General features: G+C 45.9%; 1 protein-coding gene across 4 annotated transcripts in view; it reads left to right on the top strand.

The window, feature by feature from the left end:
* The window catches only part of LOC144668048 (supervillin-like), a 141,280-nt gene that overhangs the window by 18,980 nt on the left and 102,861 nt on the right, over positions 1-19,439 (top strand). For all 4 annotated transcript variants that reach the window (XM_078529795.1, XM_078529791.1, XM_078529793.1 and 1 more), the window contains exons 3-5: positions 3,671-3,732; positions 4,402-4,547; positions 17,190-17,436. In XM_078529795.1, coding sequence (XP_078385921.1) covers positions 3,671-3,732; positions 4,402-4,547; positions 17,190-17,436 — 455 coding nt within the window. The remainder of the gene's footprint in view (positions 1-3,670; positions 3,733-4,401; positions 4,548-17,189; positions 17,437-19,439) is intronic.

Below are 19,439 nucleotides of genomic sequence, written 5' to 3'. Positions count from 1 at the left end.
AGTTGCTAATCGTGGAGTTGATTAGTTGTCGGGTTTTCACACAGCAGATGATTTTGCAGAGTTTCAGCAGCATGCCTGTGTGCCTCACTGTGTCATGGGCACGGGATAAGTCAGTAAAGACAGTTCCTGTCTTCAGATCTTTCTGGAAACCCGCCTCAATATATAAGGTCAGTGTCAGGACCTGTTGGGAGCAGCTGTGGCCTGTGCAAAAAGGGTGTTCCAGGACCTTATATGTTATTGAGAGCAGGGCGATGGGGTGCTAGATGCATGAGTCATCGAGACCCTTCCCTGACTTGGCAATGACAACTATCTGGGATTGGTGCCGGAGGTTTGGAATGTTGCTGTGCTGTGAATGTTGGTAAACAGCTTTGTTCGCCACTTCCTTCCCTGTGATTCAATGTTCTTCTGGAATTGTGGGTAAATCCCATCAACTCCTGCTGCTTTCCCTGACTTGGTTGCTGTCAGGGCGCCATCCACTTCCTCTTGTGTGTAAAAGATTGAGAAGTCTGTCTGCTCTGGAGCAGTCTTGCACCACGGCTGTTTTTACTGCCCACTTCCCCGCTTGCTGGTATCTTTGAGTTTATTAGGAGTTGTAAAGTGACAGCATCAGCATTGATTCTGGGTCACTGGTGTGGTTGTTGCTCAGCTGCTCCCAGGTGGTGCAGGAGTTTCCACACCTTTCAGCTTGAGTGCGTGAAGCCAATATTCTCCGTTGTTATTATCCACCATCTTATGAAGCGTCCTTCATCAAGGGACCAGAGTAGTGTTGTTGCCACATTGGGCTCTTCATTTTCCCTGTGCAGTGCCAGCAGCCATTCCCTTTCTGAGGTCCAGCAGGGATGGAGGTTTTCTGATGGGACTCCATGGTGGTTTCTAAGTCTCTGCTGTAGACATCCCAGTTGCCCTTCTGCAAATTTTAGCTTTGAGTTTATGGATGGTAGTTTGAGGCCAATGCAAGTGGGTGATGTAGGACTGGGGTAAGATGGACAACACTTGTTGGGAGCGGATCAGCGATTGCTCATTGCTGCCAGTGGTCATGAAGCAAAGATCAGTCCTTCTTCTACCTGGAGGAATGGAATGTCCCAGGCTGCTTTACATCATACCCAAGCTTCAGGTCATGCACAGAGCCCCAGTCTGACAGCAGTTATCCCATGGCTTTGTTGCTGAGATACCCCACATGTGAGCAGCTGTGGCCTGTGCCAATGAAGACCTATCCTCAACAAAATGTGAGCTACTTGCAAAAGAACTCTCTGACAGGAATGTGGACATAGTCACCCTGCAAGAAACCCATCTCGCAGACCACTCCAGCCATCAAGCTCACATTCCTGGGTGCCAACTCACTGCAAGCAGGGATAACAAGATATACGGCCTAGCCACCTACATCAAAGAAAGCCTCACCAAAGGTGCTGAAGACTGAAAATCAGATGTCCCCTACTCCATCTCCATCAAAGTAGGATAAGCTGACCCTCACAAATGCCTGCAAGCCATCAGATGACCTGTGGCCCAACATCGTAATGCAGCCTGCAGCACAGCCAACCATCCATATTGTTCAACAACATCGTGCGTTTATATCATGTTTTTCATTCCACTGGACATCTCAAAAATCTTTACAACCAATGAAGTACCTTTTGAAGTGTGGTCACCGTTGTAACAAAGGAAATGTGACCGCCAATAAGTGCTCAGCAAGCTCCCAGAGACAAGATCGTGACAATGAACAGATAATCCATTTTTTCTTTTGGTGGTTGAGGGATTAATGTTGTTCAGGACAATGGAAATAACTCTCCTGTTCTTCTTCAAAATAGTGCCTTGAAACCTTGTGCATCTACCAAAGTAAGCAGATTAAATTCAATTCATTTCAATCCAAGTCACTTCTATTGTCCATACGGTTATTTCTTTTGGGTACATTGCTTGTTCATTTAAAAAAAATGTCTCAGCTTAACATCTCATCAGAAAGAAAGCATCTCCAACTATGCAGTGCTATCTCAGTACGGCACCAGAGTGTCAGCCTTTATTTTTGCTTAAGCCCAGGAATGGGACTTGAACTCAGAGCCTTGGGAATGCTGAGGTGATAATGTTACTAACTGAGCCATCGCTGACATGGAAAGTAAATGCTAGACAAGGCATATAAACAGGACATATAGAGGCACTGGAGACAGCACAAAAATATTTAGCAGAGTGATACCAGAACTGAGAGGTTGTACCTATCAGGAGCTAAGGCTCTTTCCCCTGGAAAAGAAAAATAACAGCTGGCAAGACAATAAACAATGCAATTAAATAAGCTTGAAGGGTTGCAAAGAAACTTCTTTTTACTATATTAAAGGCATTTCTGGACTGTTTTTCTTAAATTTCCTGTTAGCTGTTTTGTTTATTTATACATTCCCACACAATTAATGTGTTTCCCAGTGGGAATTTCCCAATATGAGATGCTGGGAAGAAATGAGAATCTCTGAAGGAATGCCAGGCACCCCACCCAGGTGGTGATCTAATACCCACATCCAAAGGTGACCAGATCTCCCTATAGTAAGTGATTAGTCCAAGCAGAGGTTCCAGTTCTAAATGTAAATTGTAATAGCGACCCCAAAGTGCGTGTGAAGAACAGACTAATTATTTTGCTGGATGGTTTATCAGATGAACAACATGATATTGCATAGAAGAAGGCATATCAGGGTAACCATCAGCCAGTGCTGCATCCACCAAAATGCCATCAAACTACCTACAGGTATTGTTTCAGCCACCTGATTGCGACCATGGGGAAATGTTGTCACAGAGTCTGATACAAACCTACCCACCTACTTGCTATAAGGACATCGGCACAGCTTATAACAGAGCTGTGGTCTCAAGGAGGGGGGTGTCCTTTGGTTTCATTTTTTTTCTTCACTTGCTAATACCCCCAGTCCTTCTACCTTGTCAAAGGTATTAATGGGTTGAGATGCCTTTTGAGACTTTCTAAAGGTTTTCATAATTTTTGTCTGCCTAAATTAACGCTCCCCTTTAAATTTCACTCTATCTTTAAATTCTACATGCGCATAAATTTCCTCTCCTGCTAAGATGCTGTGTACACCTGTCCCAATCTGCACCTGCCAACTCTGATGAAATGTATTCCTGGAGGTTTCCTCGCATGACTTGCTTCCACACTCCAGCCATTAGTCGGCCAACACATCCATCCTTGGAACGCGCTGCCTTCCAATGCCTATTGGAAAGCAAGAAGACTCATTACCCAATTGGATGATGCTTGACTGTCAGCCAAACAGCTGTTTCTTTCCCCCCACTTTCAGTATTTTTATATCTGATAAAGAGAAATGTTCAAAGAAAATGACAAAAAAAAACAAATCTTTCTTAACGTCCCGATAATTTTTTTTCTCCATGATTATACACAACAGTGTCCTGGAAATTGATCTTCAATTCTTGGAGACTCCAGGCCAATCCTATAGGGTTGACAAGCCAAATCTGGATCTTGAACAAGGAAATTTGAGTGTTGGTTCCACACTACCACTGGGCACATTTAAAGCTTTTTAGCCTGAACTTACTCAGGGAAGGAAAACTAGCCTCATTAATGAGATCTACATTGCTTCCCCTTCATTCCCCCTCACATATTAAAAAACGCATATGCTTCATGTAGGATTGATGTGTTTGTCCCTTCAGTAACCCTGGTCATGGTTTCCTCTTATAGACGATGAGAAGATGGATGCAAGATCGAAGCTGAGTGTGGCTGCAAAGATGTCACTGTTTAAAGTAGGTGCTGGTTTGCAGAATATTCACCATGATGCAAGGAGAATTTAATACCTTATCCCCTGTTCATACCTACTAGTGGAGTGTGGGGCATATTTGGAATCTTTCACATTTTTATGAATTCTGACTGCTGTTGTTGGGAGTGGGATAGAAACCTTTGTTGCAAAATCTTAAAAATACAACCATTGAACTAAACAGAGCTTTCAAAGGGGTTAAATTCAAAGTACAGCAGGGAGATGTAGATTAACATTCTGATTGGATGTTTAAAGCAGTGACAATGAAAGCTAGCTTGGACATTTCAACAGTTGTTCATGACAACTTTGATTGAGTTGATTTAACTCGGTCCATTTCGAGACAGTTACCAGGCTCATCGGATGAAATTCCATTTCTTGGGGTCAGAAATAACAAAAAGAATAGAAAAGAATGTGTCAGGCCAGACAAGTCAAATGCAGGCTGCAAAATGCATAGATGTTTGCCTGAGTTGGAATTAAGCTGTAGCAGGTTGGCTTTCCCAGCTGAATTGTTACTCGAAAGAAATAGAATGAGGACTTATGTGTAGTCTCTTTGGGACAATGTGTTGCACAGGGAATCTAATGCTAGGATTATGCCTGTTTATGGAGAATGATTCTGTTTCTTTTTATTCTGCCATAATGCTTGTTGTATTTCCATTAGGAACTGGAGAAAACATCCCCTGCGGAGTCTGTTGCCTTGCTGCGTCCTCGGAACAGTAACGTAGCTATGGAGCGCAAACTGCGACGATTGCAAGACCGAGCTCGGACTCAGCCAATCACCACGGAAGAAATGATGGTGGCAAACAGGTATGGGATGGATAGAACAGGGGAAAGTTATTTATTCAGGGTAGTCTACTGAGCATGCACCGTGGCAGGAAACCCTGCCTGCCTTTTACACATTTCACACCTTTCCAGTGTGTGTGTGAGAGAGAGAGAGACACAGGCACGGTTTGTGCTACCATGCATACTCCGAAGGCATCTATAAAGGAATCACAAATGTTTACAGTGGCACAGATTTTGCCACCAGAGTAAGAGTGAGCTGAATGGGGCACGCCACTGTCAATGTGTAACTCGTCCAACAACATGTAGCATGGAATAGGTACTCCATGAATAGGGAATCGCCATCAGTTACCGCAAGAATTGTGCTGCTCCCTGTTAGCCTCACAAAAACAGCAGCTCACCCTTATGAGGGGTAGTGTCCACTTAGCTCTCTCATCTATAAGTTTAGAATGTTGTGGGTTAAAGCCCCATTTCAGTTGTCAGGACATAACTTTGGTCGACACTCCAGTGTTGTACTGGATTGCCAGAGGTGGTGTTTTTTGAACGAGGCAGTCAACCAGAAACAACAACAACTTATGCTTATATAGCACCTTTAACATAATGAAACACCCCAAGGTGCTTCACAGGAGCATGATAAAATGAAACATGACACTGAGCCACATGAGGAGATATTAGTCCAGGTGACCAAATGGTTGGTCAAAGAGATAGGTTTTACAAGTGTCTGAAAGGAAGAAAGCGAGGAAGAGAGACAGAGAGGTGTAGGGAGGGAATTCCAGAACTTGGGGCCTCGACAACTGAAGGCACGGTTACCAATGGTGGAGCAATTAAAATTGGGGATGCACAAGAGGCCAGAAATTGAGGAGCGCAGATACCTTGGAGGGTTGTGAGGCGGAGGAGATTACAGAGATAGGGAGGAGTGAGGCCGTGGAGGGATTTGAAAACAAGGATGAGAATTTTAAAATCAAGAGGGGGAGCCAGTGTAGGCCAGTGAGCACAAGGGCGCTAGGGGAATGGGTCTTGCTGTGAATTAAGACATGGGCAGCAACTTAGACCCTCTAGCCTCAAAAAATACCATTTACTAATTAAAGAAGAGGAGGGAGTTCTCCTGGTGCTACAGTTCATCAGTCCTTATTATAGATTATCAGTCTTTATCAGTCCATCAGTCAATACTACCAAAAGAATAATTGAGTGGCCTTTCATTTACTATTCGTGTGCTGCCACATTTATCCAGGTGACACTCACTTAGGGACAATGGGGACATGGTAAGGTGCTAAATATAATATCAAGGGGAAGCTACACCCGAGAGGGAAAGGTGTAGAAGGATATGTTCATGGGATGAGAGGAGATTCCTGTGGAGCATAAATACCAGCATGGAGCTGCTGGACTGGATGGCTTGTTTCTGTGCTGGAAACACTTTGTAATACTTTGTCAATACAGGTATTTCTTTACCTTGGTGTGCATGAACCTTGTGAGGTTGTGGGGAAACGGTTGGACTGCACGGTGAGATTGTTCAGTTGAAACCTTCAACTCAGCAGTCCATTTTCCACTTTCTAAGTGGCATATCTGCTTCTGTCAGCTGCTAATACTTGGTTAGCACGACTGAAATGAATCATGGGCCTGAATTTTGTTCAGAGGCAGGAGGTCCCGGCAGCGGCACCAGAAGTGTCTTGCAGCCAGTTAACTCGGGGGAGGAACGGGGCCCCTCCAATTGAAGGATGAAGGTGGGCAACGATCGCAATGTTAACTGACTCAAAGGCAGATGCTAGTGTCATATTTAAGGGTTTTAAAGTCCTCCATGCACTGCTGCCTTGTTTGAAGTGCTTGACTGACCAACAGTGCAGAAGATCCCTCCTATTGACCCACCGTGCAGAAGACCCAAGGAGCTGAGCAGGAAGCAGGGCAGAGAGAAGACACTGGATGGCCCCACGGTTTAATGATGCCTCCCTGCAAGTTCTCTTCCAGCCTGCAAGGGCAAGGCAGGAGGTCCTCTTCTCAAGGAATGGCAAGAAGACACTGGCCTACCTACCCAGGATGGAGATTGGAGAGGACGTCAGCAGCTGTGGGATCATCTCCTCCCCCGCTTCCCCGAACCTGGGTGCAGTGCTGCAAGAGGATCAATGACCCCCCTTTTGCTCCATCAGGGAGAGTTCCCCATCCCACTCTCCTCTTTGGGCCTCCATGTGGGGCACTAGGTGGGGAGGGGATTGGTGGAAAGGGGTTCAGGCAGCTCCAGGTCCTGTCGGAGCCATGACTGTATCGCGGCAAGAATCTCCCATCTCTATTTGCTGACCTCCACCACATCCATGCAGAGCCAAGAGGAATTCGTGAGGCCCTCCATCATGAGCCAAAGAGCAGCCACCAGCATAAATGTTGTGCCAGTCTTTGTGGAGAAACTAACAGTGTCCTTCCTTCTGCTTACAGGAGAAATGGGCACACAGCAATGAAGAGAGGGCCAAGATGGGTGGATGCCTCCCAGCCCTGATCCCACTGGAGGAGGAGGTCCTGGAACTGGTTGGGTCTCAAGGTTTCTGGTAGTGAAACAGGAGTGTCCTCACAGGAGAGTGAGTGAATGGGTGCAAGGGAATAAGGGTGCATTTGGGCCACGCCAGAGGCAGAGTGCTCATGTGTTCACCACTGGACATATGGAGTGTCCACATCAGGCATAGTTGGGTTTTGGAGATGTGAAGCCCTAAATGTTTATGTTCCCTTATACAGGTATCGGTAATCCCAAAGGACCTGGAGCTGGAGGGAATGGGGGCCAACTGACCACCTCTGAGGAGGAGGAGGAGGGGCCCTCGAATGCTGCAGCGTCACTCCATTCCCCTGCACCCTCCCCCAGTGCAGATACTCTCATGTTGATGGGTCTGTGTTCACGATTAAAATTCAGGCTCACAAGCTGGGGAGCACATCACAGATGTGCCCAAGCAGCTATTGGAGGCTATGAGAGCTGAGGCCACTGACAGTAGGAGGAGGGTGGAAGCCCAGGTCCGTGCTGAACCCCAGGCTGATGATGGGCCTCTGGAGTTGTCAGCAACAAGGCAAGCACTGCAACTACACTGAGAGGTAAGGGAACATCTGGCAGAACTGCCAGAGGCTATGTACACCAGGCATAGATGGTGGAGGAGTCCATCCAAGCCACAAGTTCTGCCATGTCTCAGGTGTGTGCATGGCCTGGCTTCCTTCATCAAGAGCTTGGTAACCCTCATGGAGATCCAGACCGAGCAGACCACTCAGCAGCTACTGGACATGTGCACAGACCTGCATACCATCTCCTTCTTCAGGCGCTCAATACAGCAGGGGTAAGGCGAGAGGAGACTAGGTACCTGGAGTCTCCGCCATGTCCTCATCCTTCTCAGGTGAGTAGGAGGTAAAAGTGTGCCTTGTGAGGGAGGAGAAGTGGCTCCCTTCTGCATCTGGGGCCACCTCTCAGGCCTTCCAGTGTGGATAGTGATTCCTCTGCCAGAGACCCCAGTGTCTCCAGTAGCTGCAATGACAGAGGAAGGTTCTTTATCTGAGCAGAAAATCCTCAGAATGGCGGGACCCTTCAAGCCTCAGGCTGCCAGAGAACAGCCGCCAAGGTCACCCCAGGTCACAGGGCTGTTAGAAAGCAGGCTGCCTCCACCTCAGCTGCAAACTTAGGGGTCGCGCCTTGTGAAAACGCATGAAAGCCAGTTAAGAAAAGCACCTGACTGCACTGGGGGTTCGCAGGCAATTAAGTGTTGTACAGGTTGAGGTTTTATTACGTTATACCACCCAATAAATGTTGGACTCACTGCTGTTGGTCACCCTTTTCATTCTCGCTGCCATGTTAGATGCCATCTACAGTTTTACTCCCTCGTTGGGGTGCTAGGTTTGTGTAGAATAGTCAGTTTCTCAACTTTGTCAGAGTGTGTTGTGAACCTGGCGCTAGGCAATGGAGTGCGAGATGATGGAGGTGACAGCAAGTCTGCATAAAAGTGAGTCTTCATTGCACAGATTGTGAATCCATCCCTGTAGGCATAAGGGAAAGTGGCACCTGGGACTGCCAAGTGTTGTAGGCATCATGTCTGCCCCATGGGAAGTGGTTACATGCCTAAAGGGCTCGCTTTCAATGGCCACAGATGAGTTGCACATTGATGGAATGGAAGCCCTGCTATTGATGAGGGCCACTGGCTGCTCTGTGAGAGCCTTGATGACCACGTGTGCAGCCAATGACAACGTGTACCTGGGGGAATCCAGAGATCACTCCGAAGCTGATGACCCTCTCTTCATGACTGTCAGGGGCAGTTCAGTAATACGCATAGACCTTGGCTCCCTTGAACATGGCATGGGCTTGATGCATTGATGGGCTGCATCCTGTGAGATCCCATACATGTCCCCAGTGGATCCCTAGAAAGATCCAGAGGTGTAGAAGATGAAAACCATGCTGACCCTCAGGGCCACTGACATTGAGTGTCTACCAACCCCCCCATAGTCTTAGCTCATAGGAACATAGCAGCAGGAGTAGGCTATTTAGCCCATCGAACCTGCTCTGCCATTCAATATGATCATGATTGATCATCCACTCCAATGTCTTTTTCCCACATGATCCCCGTATGCCTTTATGTCATTATTTAGAAATAGGTATTTAGAAATCTGTCAATCTCTGCTTTAAACTTACTCAATGACTGAGCTTCCACAACTCGCTGGAGAAGAGAAATCCAAAAATTCACAACCCCTTGAGTAAAAAAATTTCTCCTTATCTCGGTCTTAAGTGGCTTCCTCTTTATTTTGAAATTGTGTCCCCTGGTCCTCAACTCCCCAACCAGGGGAAACATCTTACCTGCATCTACCCTGTCTATTCCTTTAAGTATTTTGTAGGTTTCAATGAGATCACCTCTCATTCTTCAAAACTTTAGAAAATACAGGCCCAGTTTCCCCAATCTCTCTTCACAGAACAGTCTCACCATCCCAGAAACAAGTCTGGTGAACCTTCGTTGCACTCCCTCTATGCCAATAATATCCTTCCTAAGGTAAGGGGATTAAAACTGCGCACAGTACTCCAGGCTCAGTCTAACCAAGGTTCTACATAATTGAAGCAAGACTTTTTTGAAGCATTGCAGAGAGATCAATGATTGCCTCCCTGGGGAATCTTAGGGCAGAATTTTGCCCTCGGATGGTGTGCGGGCCCCACCGGCTCAGCGGCGGGCGGACAGCCAATCCCTGCCACCGAATCGGGGCCCGCCGCCATTTTGAGCGGGCGGGCCAATTAAGCTATGCGCTTCCTGTTCCGGGGGGGGGAAGGGAATCCCCAACTGTCAAAATCCGCTCTTTCATGCATGCGCACGAAGGAGTGCACTGCTCCCTGAGGCAAAGTCCTGTCTCAGGGGGATTCGTGAGAGGTAAGTAAACTCTAAAAATAGAAAAATATTAAAATTATTAACATGTCCCCCTCATGTGACAATGTCACACGAGATGGGACATGTTAATAAGAAACACATAAAGTTTATTACATTTTTAAAAAACGGACATGAAACTTGATCCCGCCAGTGGATAAAGTTTCATGTATTATCAGAAGCCCGCTGGGGCTCCTGGCCTGTCCGCCAGCCTTAAGTTGGACGGGCAGGTCTTTAATTATCTTAATTAGCCTGTCAATGGCCTCAATTGGCCTTTGACAGGTCGACGGGCGAACAGCTGATTTCGCTGTCTGCCCGTCTTCCTAAAATTTTAAAGGGACCGGGATGACGTCGGGGGTTCCTCCCGATGTCATCCCGCGTAATTTTCTCGTTGGCGAGCGGGCCCCGCCCCCAAATCACCGAGGGGAAAATCCTGGCCTTGGCCTGTGCTGACACTGCCATTTGGACATCTACAGATAGTTGAGCTGTGTATGGTAGACTGTCTCTCGGGGAGAGACACTTCTTTATGTAGGAGGCTGTTCACGTGCCCACTACGGCCTTCTCAGGTGTTCCCACCCGCAGGTTGGCCCTCTTGTTGCTCCTGGCATTCATGCCGTGCCCTTCTGGTGCCTGGACCTCCTGCCCTCTCCTCAGTGGAAAGGGTGACTGGTTGGATCAGCACCTTCCAAACCCGTGACCTCTACCACCTAGAAGGACAAGGGCAGCAGATGCATGGGAACACCACCACCTACAAGTTCCCCTCCAAGCCACACACCATCCTGGCTTGGAACTATATCATCGTTCCTTCACTGGGTCAGAATCCTGGAACTCGCTTCCGAGCAGCACCATTGGTGTTCCTACAAAACATGGACTGCAGCAGTTCAAGAAGGCAGCTCACCACCACCTTCTCAAGGGCAATTAGGGATGGGCAATAAATGCTGGCCTATCCAGCAATGTTTCATATCCCATGAATGAATAAAAAAAAGGCCCCATGGTAGGTGGGCTCTCTCCTAGTACTGTGTGTCTTTTGAGGCCCACCTTCCCCAAGTCCCCTTCCTTGACTACTCCTTAGGGAACAAGTGCCACTGCGCCTCTGTGACCCTTGCAGCTTGCCCTTAGTGTTGTTACCTTCACACATCCCCCTCCATTAGTGCTGCCACCATCACCAATCTTCTGCCATCATCGCCACTGGTCTCCGTTCCCCACCCTCCTTTCCAATTGTCTCTCAATATGGCTGGCTGGCAGAGGCAGAACTCTCGCCTCCTTGTCGCCTTCTTTAACCAAATGGGGTCTGAAACCATTCATAAAATTCTAACAGCACCGTAAAATTCAAACTAATTGCCATTTAAGCTACTTTAATTGATGTCTTCCCACGTCATAGTGAGGAGACTGCCTTCTGTGATCCCCTCTGCAATTAACATCACGCATTTGGGCTTCTGGACAAACGGGTCTTGACCACTTTTTACACGCATACACACGCCCATATACATGTGCATATATTTGTGCGCAAACACATATGCACGTATAAACACGCACATGCACAAATGCACAGACACACATACCTCACCAATCAGAACTCAGAAATCAGCCAATGTGAACCTTTGTTGAACCCTCGAAATCAAGCAGATCCTTCTTTTGGGAAGTGGATCAAACAGTACACAATCCTCAGGTGTGCTCTCAGCAAAGCCTGTACAATTGCAGCACAATTTCCTTACTCTTATACTCCAGCTCCTTACAATAAAGGCTTGTTTTCCTAATTAATTGCTGCGTCTGCGTGTTAAATTTCTATGATTTGTGTACAAAGAAACCCTAATCTGGCTGAACACCAACATTTGCTAATTCTCATTATTTTTAAAAATGTATTCTGCTTTTCCATACTTCCCACCAAAGTGGATAATTTTGCATTTCCCCACATTATAACCTATGTGTTAACTTTTGTTCAATGACTTAGCCTGCTTACAGAGCCTTTGCAGCCTCTTTACCTCCTCCTCATACTTTACTTTTCCACCTAACTTTGTATTGTCAGCAAACTCACATATATTGGGACAGGATTTTTAGGTTGGCGGGCGAGTGCAATTGGTGGGCCCGCGAGAGGCCGGGGAAGGGACTGCCGACTGCAATCAGCCCCCCGCCGCGATTTCACGCTGGATGGCCAATTAACGGCCAGCCAGCATGAAACTCAAGCTGAAATGCTCAGCGCTGCCAGGGTGGGGGCGGGAGGAGGGTGGGCACTGATGTAAGTGTGGGCATGGGCGAGCGTTGAATGAAAGCTCCCTGAAGGCAGAGAGCCGCCTCAGGGAGCTGAAGACTTCAAAACTAATAAATAAAGTTTTTAAAAATCTGGAAAAGAATGTCCAAGCATCACAATCAGTCACTGAACACATACATGATAAAAAATGCTGTCTATAGATGTTTTACATTTGATAACGGTAATCTCATCCCGCCCTTGGATGAGGTTTTATGAGAAATGTACAGTCCGCCTGGCTGATTCGCCAACCATAAGGTTGGATGGACCATGAAAAACCGGAGACAATTGCAACTTTAATAACATTAATTTGCCTCTTAATTGTCGGCGGGCACGCTTCCGACTTTTACACACGCCCGCTGACTGAAATATCACGCGAGCGCGGGATGACGTCGGGACGCCCACACAACATCGTCTTTCCGCATCCGATCGGGTCAGGCACGCGCCCACACGCCAACCTAAAAATTCCGCCCTTGGTCTCCTCATCTAAGTCATTGATATTGTTTATAAGTAGCTGAAACCCAAGCACTGACCCTTGTGGTTACTCCGCTAGTTATACCCTGCCATCCCGAAAATGTATTCCTATTCTCTGTGTTTTGGCCATTAACCAATCTCCAATCTATGCTAGTATATTATCCCCAATCCCATGAGGCCTAATCTTGTTATCAACCTCTGTGTGGCACCTTACCTAATGCCTTTTTAAAATCCAAATATATTACATCTACTATATCCCCCGATCTTTTCTGCTAGTTATTGTAGTATAAGGGTGTTCAGCATAGCAAGGGTTAAAGTGGGACTGGAGAACAGTACCGCCCACGATATGATGTAGAGAGTCCGACATGACAGTAGACAGGAGACAGAGTGGTGCAGGGAGAACCTGAGAGAAGTCGGCATGATGACATCACCTAGATTGGGCTAAACCTTGGAGGTAAGTATATAGTTGTGTGTTAATAATAAACGGTTTATGTTCAACCACACAAGCCTCCAGAATTCTTAGTGAGACACCAAACAACTTTACAACAGTTACAGAACTCTAATAGATTTGTCAATGACAATTTTCCTTTCAAATATCATGTGGAATGGCCAACTCATGGTCTGATGTTCCTAAAATGTGCTTCCTGATTTCGCTCTCGTTTAGCTCTAATTTTAAGTTTATGTCCCTCTGTTCTGGATTCCCTGATCAAAGGAAATAGTTTTGCACCATCTACCCTATCAAATCCTTTGATCAATTTAAACATATCGATCTTCAAGTTATATAGTTCCAATAATGACTTGTCAGAGTCATTATTCTTCAACTGTGAGTCTGGATAGTGGATGTTGGCAGGATATTTGACCATGGATGGCATCACATCCAAACCTAATGGGAGGGCTGGAAACATGAATTTCTGAGAAAGGGTCACTGCAGTGCCATCAGGAATGGGATGCCCAGCAGTTTTAAGGCCATTTGTGGTTGACACCAAATTGTAGGGTACAGTTAGTACTGAGGAAGGCTGCAACAAATACAAGAAAACATGACCACATGTGCAGAATAGGCATGTAAATGGCAATTGTGCTTCAATATTGATGAATGTGGAGTTGGGGAGGGGTTAATTCTAGAAGGAGAGGTTTGAAAATCAGAGATGTTATGTTAAAATTGTTTTGGACCTTGGTTTGTGTGCACTTGGAGTACCTTGCACAGTTCTATTCCACATGTTGTATGGATGAGCAGCCATTGGAGGAGGTGCTAAACAAAAAAATCTACAAGGATGAAACCAAGGATTACACCTGTCAGTTGAACAAGCTGGGCCTTTTTTTCCAAAAAGAGGGAAGTCTGTGAGATGACCTGGTAAACCTTTAAGATTATGGAATGATTTGACAGGGTAGATGTAGAGAAAAGAACTTGCGGGGAAGACCAAAACTGGGCCATAAGTATTTTTTTTAAAATCACCGATAAATCCAATAAGGAATTCAGGAGAAACTTCTTTATCCAGTGAGTGTTTAGAATGTGTAACTCACTCCCCCATGGATTGACTGAGGTGACTAGCATAGATGTATTTAAGGGGAAGTTAGATCAACACATGAGGGAGGAAGGAGTAGAAGGATATGCTGATAGAGCTAGATAAAGTAGGATTGGAGGAGGCTCGTGTGGAGGATAAACACATGCATTGACCCCCCCCTCCCCCCTCACTACCACCACCATTCCATGTTACTCTATGTAATTTGTTTATGGCTGATCAGTAACCTAACTCCCTTTACCCACTAATACAAAAGCAAAATACTACGGATGCTGTAAACCTGTAACAAGAAAAAAATTGCTGAAGATACTCAGCAAGTCAGGCAGCACATGTAGCGAGAGAAACAGAGGGCAGAATCGTCCCAGATTTGCACTAAGTGCGTTAGCGGGCAGGTAAAATGACATTGGCGGATTTTCACGCTGTACTGTCCCAAACCCGTCACACTGCTTATTCATTCCCGGGACACATGCAGTTTCTGTGGCGGGCAGGCTGGACGATCGCAACTGATTTCACACCGTCGTGAAACCAATCGCGCCATATTGTCCGGTCATGCCAGCGAACAGGCCCAATGCCGCCGGGCACGGATAATCCCGGCCAGAGGTAACGTTTCACTTCAATGACCTTTCATCAGAACAGAAGGTCATTGACCTGAAATGTTAACTGCCTTTACCCACTTTGGTTCCGCAGCCCTTAATACTCTTGTCTACAAAAAAATATCTATTTCAATTGACCCTCAACTTCAACAGCTTTTTGGGGGAGAGTTCCAGGTTTCTACTTCCCTTTGCGTAAAGAAATGCTTTCTGATATCACTCGACTCGCTCTAATTTTAAGCCTCACTGTTCAGGTTGCCCCAAATAGTTTCTCTCCCACTACCCTACCAACTCCTGTGATCATCTTAAACACTTCAATTTCATCACCTTTTATACTTCTGTCTTCACTATAGGGGGTACAAAAATCACTCCAGTAATAGCTGTAAGCCTGGAGATGGAGAGGAGAGGGCAACTTGGTGAAATTACAATCACTATGGAAGCAGGACTGAGCAAACTGATTGAACTGTGAGCTGACAAGTCTCCAGGTCCCGATGGATTCATCCTAGGGTCTTAAAGAGGTGGCTCATGAAGTAGTAAATGTGTTAATTTTCCAAAATTCCCTAGATCTGGAAAGGTTCCATCAGACTGGAAATTAGCAAATATAATCCTTCTATTCAAGGGAGGAGGGCGGCAGAAAACAGGAAACTATAGGCCGCTTGGCTTGACGTCTGTCGTGGGGAAGGTGTTAGAGTCGATCATTAAAGAGGTTTAGCTGGGCACTTAGAAAAGCTCAAGGTAATCAGGAAGAGTCAGCATGGTTTTATGAAAGGGAAAGGGAAATCACATTTAACCAATTTATTAGAGTTCTTTGAAGGAGTAATATGTGTGGTGGACAGAGAGGAGCCTGCAGATGTACTGCACTTGGATTTCCAGAAGGCATTTGATAAGGTGCCATATCAAAGGTTATTGCAGAAAATAAAAGCTCATAGTGTAGGGGGTAACATATTAGCCTGGGTAGAAGATTGGCTGGCTGGCAGAAAACAGAGTGTATGCATAAATGGGTCTTCATCTGATTGGCAGGCTGTAACAAGTACAGTCCCACAGGGTCTGTACTGGGGCCTCAACTTTTTACAATTTACATCAATGACTTAGATGAGGGGAGCGAAGACATGGTAGCAGATTTTTGCAGATGATGCAAAGGTAGGTAGGAAAGTATGTTGTGAAGAAGACATAAGGAGTTTGCAGATGGATATAGATAGGCTGAGTGAGTGGGCAAACATCTGGTAGATAGAGTATAATGTGAGAAAATGTGAAATTGTTCACTTTGACAGGAAGAATAAAAAAGCAGAGTATTACTTAAATGGAGAATGATTTCAGAATTCCAAGGTGCAGTGGGATCTAGGTGTTCTCGTGCATGAGTCACAAAAAGTTAGTATGCAGGTACAGCATGTAATCAAGAAGGCCAATGGAATGCTATCCTTTATTACGAGAGGAATTGAACATTAAAGTAAGGATGTTATGCTTCAGTTATACAGGGCTTTGGTGAGACCGCATCTTGTGTTCAGTTTTGGTCTCCTTATTTAAGGAAGGATGTGAATGGATTGGAGGCGGTTCAGCAGATGTTTACTCGATTGACACCTGGAACGAGCAGGTTGTCTTATGAGGAAAGGTTGGACAACCTGGGCTTGTTTCCATGGGAGTTTAGAAGAGTGAGGGGTGACTTGATTGAAGTATATAAGATCCTGAATGGTGTTGACAGGGTGGACATGGAAAGGATATTTCCTCTTGTGGGCGAACCCAGAACTAGGGGGCATTGTTTTAAAATTAGGGGTCACGCTTATAGGACAGAGATGAGGAGAAACTTTTCTCTCAGAGGGTTGTGCGACTTTGGAACACTCTGCCTCCGAAGGTGGTGGAGGCAGGGTCACTGAATATTTTTAAGGCAGAGGTAGATAGATTCTTATTAGGAAAAGGAATCAAAGAGTATTGGGGGGTAGATGGGAATATGGAGCTCAAAACACAAACAGGTCAGCCATGACCTTATTGAATGGTGGAACAGGCCCGAGGGGCCGAATGACCTACTTCTGCTCCTATTTCGTATGTCTTATAGTCAAGGAAATACAGACTTAGTCTATGCAAGCTGCATTCCTTATTTAAGCCTTATGGCCCCTTCCTGGTAAACCAGAGTTTCAATCTCCAGAACATCCTACTCCTTTTTCATACAATGGGTAGTGGAAAACTGAAAATCTCTCACCACCCCCTGCCCCTTTCAAATGGTCGTGGCTGCAGGGACAATTGGAGTTTGAAAAATTAAACTGGTTGATTTTAAATCTATCAAGGTATATGAAGCATAAGCAGATACATGAAGTTGAGATGATGATCAGCCTAGATCTAATTGAGTGTTGGAGCAGGCTGGAGGGGCTGAATGGCCTAATCCTGTTCCTAAACCCAAGAGGCATTTAGCTGTCTCTGAAGAGAAGGAAGGAATTAAATTTTCATATTGCTCATTTTTCTGTTTCTTCACTAATTGAAAACTCCGCTGTTAGCATCTCCAGGGCACAGTCACCAAAGGAGCAGGATATGGAGGGGAAAAAGGAAAGTGCAGTTCAACAGGAGGCAGAAGAGAGAGAGGATAAGAATTCAAAGCTGAGTCTGAACCAGAAGATGGCCTTGTTCAACAGCCTGTGTCAGCCTGTGCCAAAGAAGATGCCCGCATTGGAAGGGCGTAACGGGCGGAGACAAAAGGGGGCACGATACCGCACCCAACCTGTCACCATCAATGAGGTCCAGCTGGTAAATATTAGTTTTATTTTAATGTTACCAAGATGATGAATAATTTCCTCTACTTGTCCTGTCACAGTAAAGAAACTATAAGTGTTCAGAGTGTTAGTGCAATAATTATTTGCTGAATGTGCATGCTGCTAAAAGGTTTTAAGAACAAAGAACAAAGAACAGTTTTACACTTTATTTGAAGACTTTAAACATTGTGATTGCAGCTCCCTTCATGGCTTGGTTGTCACATGATAACATGTTAACTGAGCCATGCAGAATGTACAGGCCCAACCTCTGGTCTGTGCTAGTTGATATGTGCCAGGGTATCAGTACTGATATAGCTAACTGCCTTGTACTAGCAAGAGCAAAAATCGGCCACCATTCCTGCTCACACTTAACATCTAATGATTCCTGCTGGATGATGCATGGACATCGGGTGAGGATAGGATGGGTCTTCAACTGTGGTGCCCTCTGTAATCAAATGGCCCGCTGGCACCATACAGGATCACACTTGAATAATGACTATCTGGGCATGGAACTGTAGCATTGAGGAAAGAAAGAAAAGGATTAGTGTAAAATATTGGGCCAGAACTTCCAAGGACTGGCGATCACAATTGGATTGCCGCTCTGCTTCTTTCTTCCTACCTTACTCAGGAGCTGCACTTTCCTCACCTCACCCTCCAACTTGGGCTGGGTGAGGAAAGTGCAGCGCAGCGATTTCCTTGGGCCTTCAGTGCAGGGCTGCAGAGTCAGGGAGAAGTGAGGCCATGCCCCCAATTTACATCACTAGCTGTTGTAAACTGGGTAAGTTTAAATTTCCCAGCCACTTTAAAAACTGGTGAGAAGGTAAGTGTTTAAGGTAAGTGGGTAGGCGTGGTGGAGGGGCAGGGAGATGGATCGGGGAGGGGGAGGTTTCAGGTGATCATTGCAGGATGGGTGGGGGTCGGTGGGGGAGGTTTGTGGGTTAGTTGGGGCGAGTCGGTAAGGGGTAAGGGGTAGTCGGTGTGTTGGGAGGGTAGTCAGGAGGTTGGAAGGGTAGTTGACGGGGGCTGGGTGATAGTCGGGAGTAGGGGTGTATTCGGGGAGTGTCAATGGGGTAGTAGGGGGCGTGGTCAATGGGGTGGGGGGGTAGTCGGGGTTTTGGGGGGGTTTCCAGTGGGGGTTTGGGGGGGATTCACTAATATAATTAGCCAAGCGTTAGAAGTGTTTTTAATCCTTTTACCATTTCCCGAGTAACTGTTCTGCTAAGACAGTCAGAACCATCTAAAGTCTCTGATTTAAATTGGAATACCGTATGGTTCCCAGTGCAGGGCAATTGCCCATCGGAAGTTTAAGGTTCCTGGGCAATTCCCATGCAGTTCTTGTGTGGGGACTTCTGGGGCTCCCCCATCGCATTTTCTGGGGTACCTCCTGGGTACAATGCCCCCGGAGATCGGAAGCTATGGGCCAGAAAGTTGATTGGAAAATGTACCTGAAAATATCATTGCAAACTAAACCGCAGTGCTATCAGCCCAGCAAGCCGTGACCTATAACCAACTCTCATTCCCGAGATCTTTAAGCAATGCCTGTGAGGGAAACTCAATTGTATTTTCAAAGAGGCTGGAATTGTCAGTGAGATTGGGAGCAGCAAACTCCTGAAAATGGACCATTGCCAGTTTCTCATTTGTGTTTATTTAAATAGAACAATGACCAGTGGTAATCTATGGGGAAGAATGAGCACATCACAAAGCAGGTAAAAAAAATAAAGCCAGTCAAAGAAACCATTCAACCAAATCGTGATGAAATTTATAGTTTCAATGTTCAAAAGCCCAAAGGCTTTGACCTCAGATTGCCAGTGTGTATTTTATAAACATATACGACTGGCAAGTCAGGCTGCACTCACATTTAAAAATATATTCTTATATCAACATGGTGTAGTTGGCAGCACTTGAAACAACAGGTTGAAGGTTCGAACTCCACTGCAGGTCTTGGGCACACACCCTAGACTGACACTTTCAATGCAGTACCAAAAGAGTGCTACACTG

Source organism: Cetorhinus maximus, chromosome 25 (assembly GCF_964194155.1).
Source record: "Cetorhinus maximus chromosome 25, sCetMax3.hap1.1, whole genome shotgun sequence".
Classification (NCBI taxonomy): domain Eukaryota; kingdom Metazoa; phylum Chordata; class Chondrichthyes; order Lamniformes; family Cetorhinidae; genus Cetorhinus; species Cetorhinus maximus.
Note: the sequence above shows the minus strand (reverse complement) of the source record. Positions and strands in the feature narration are given on the sequence as shown.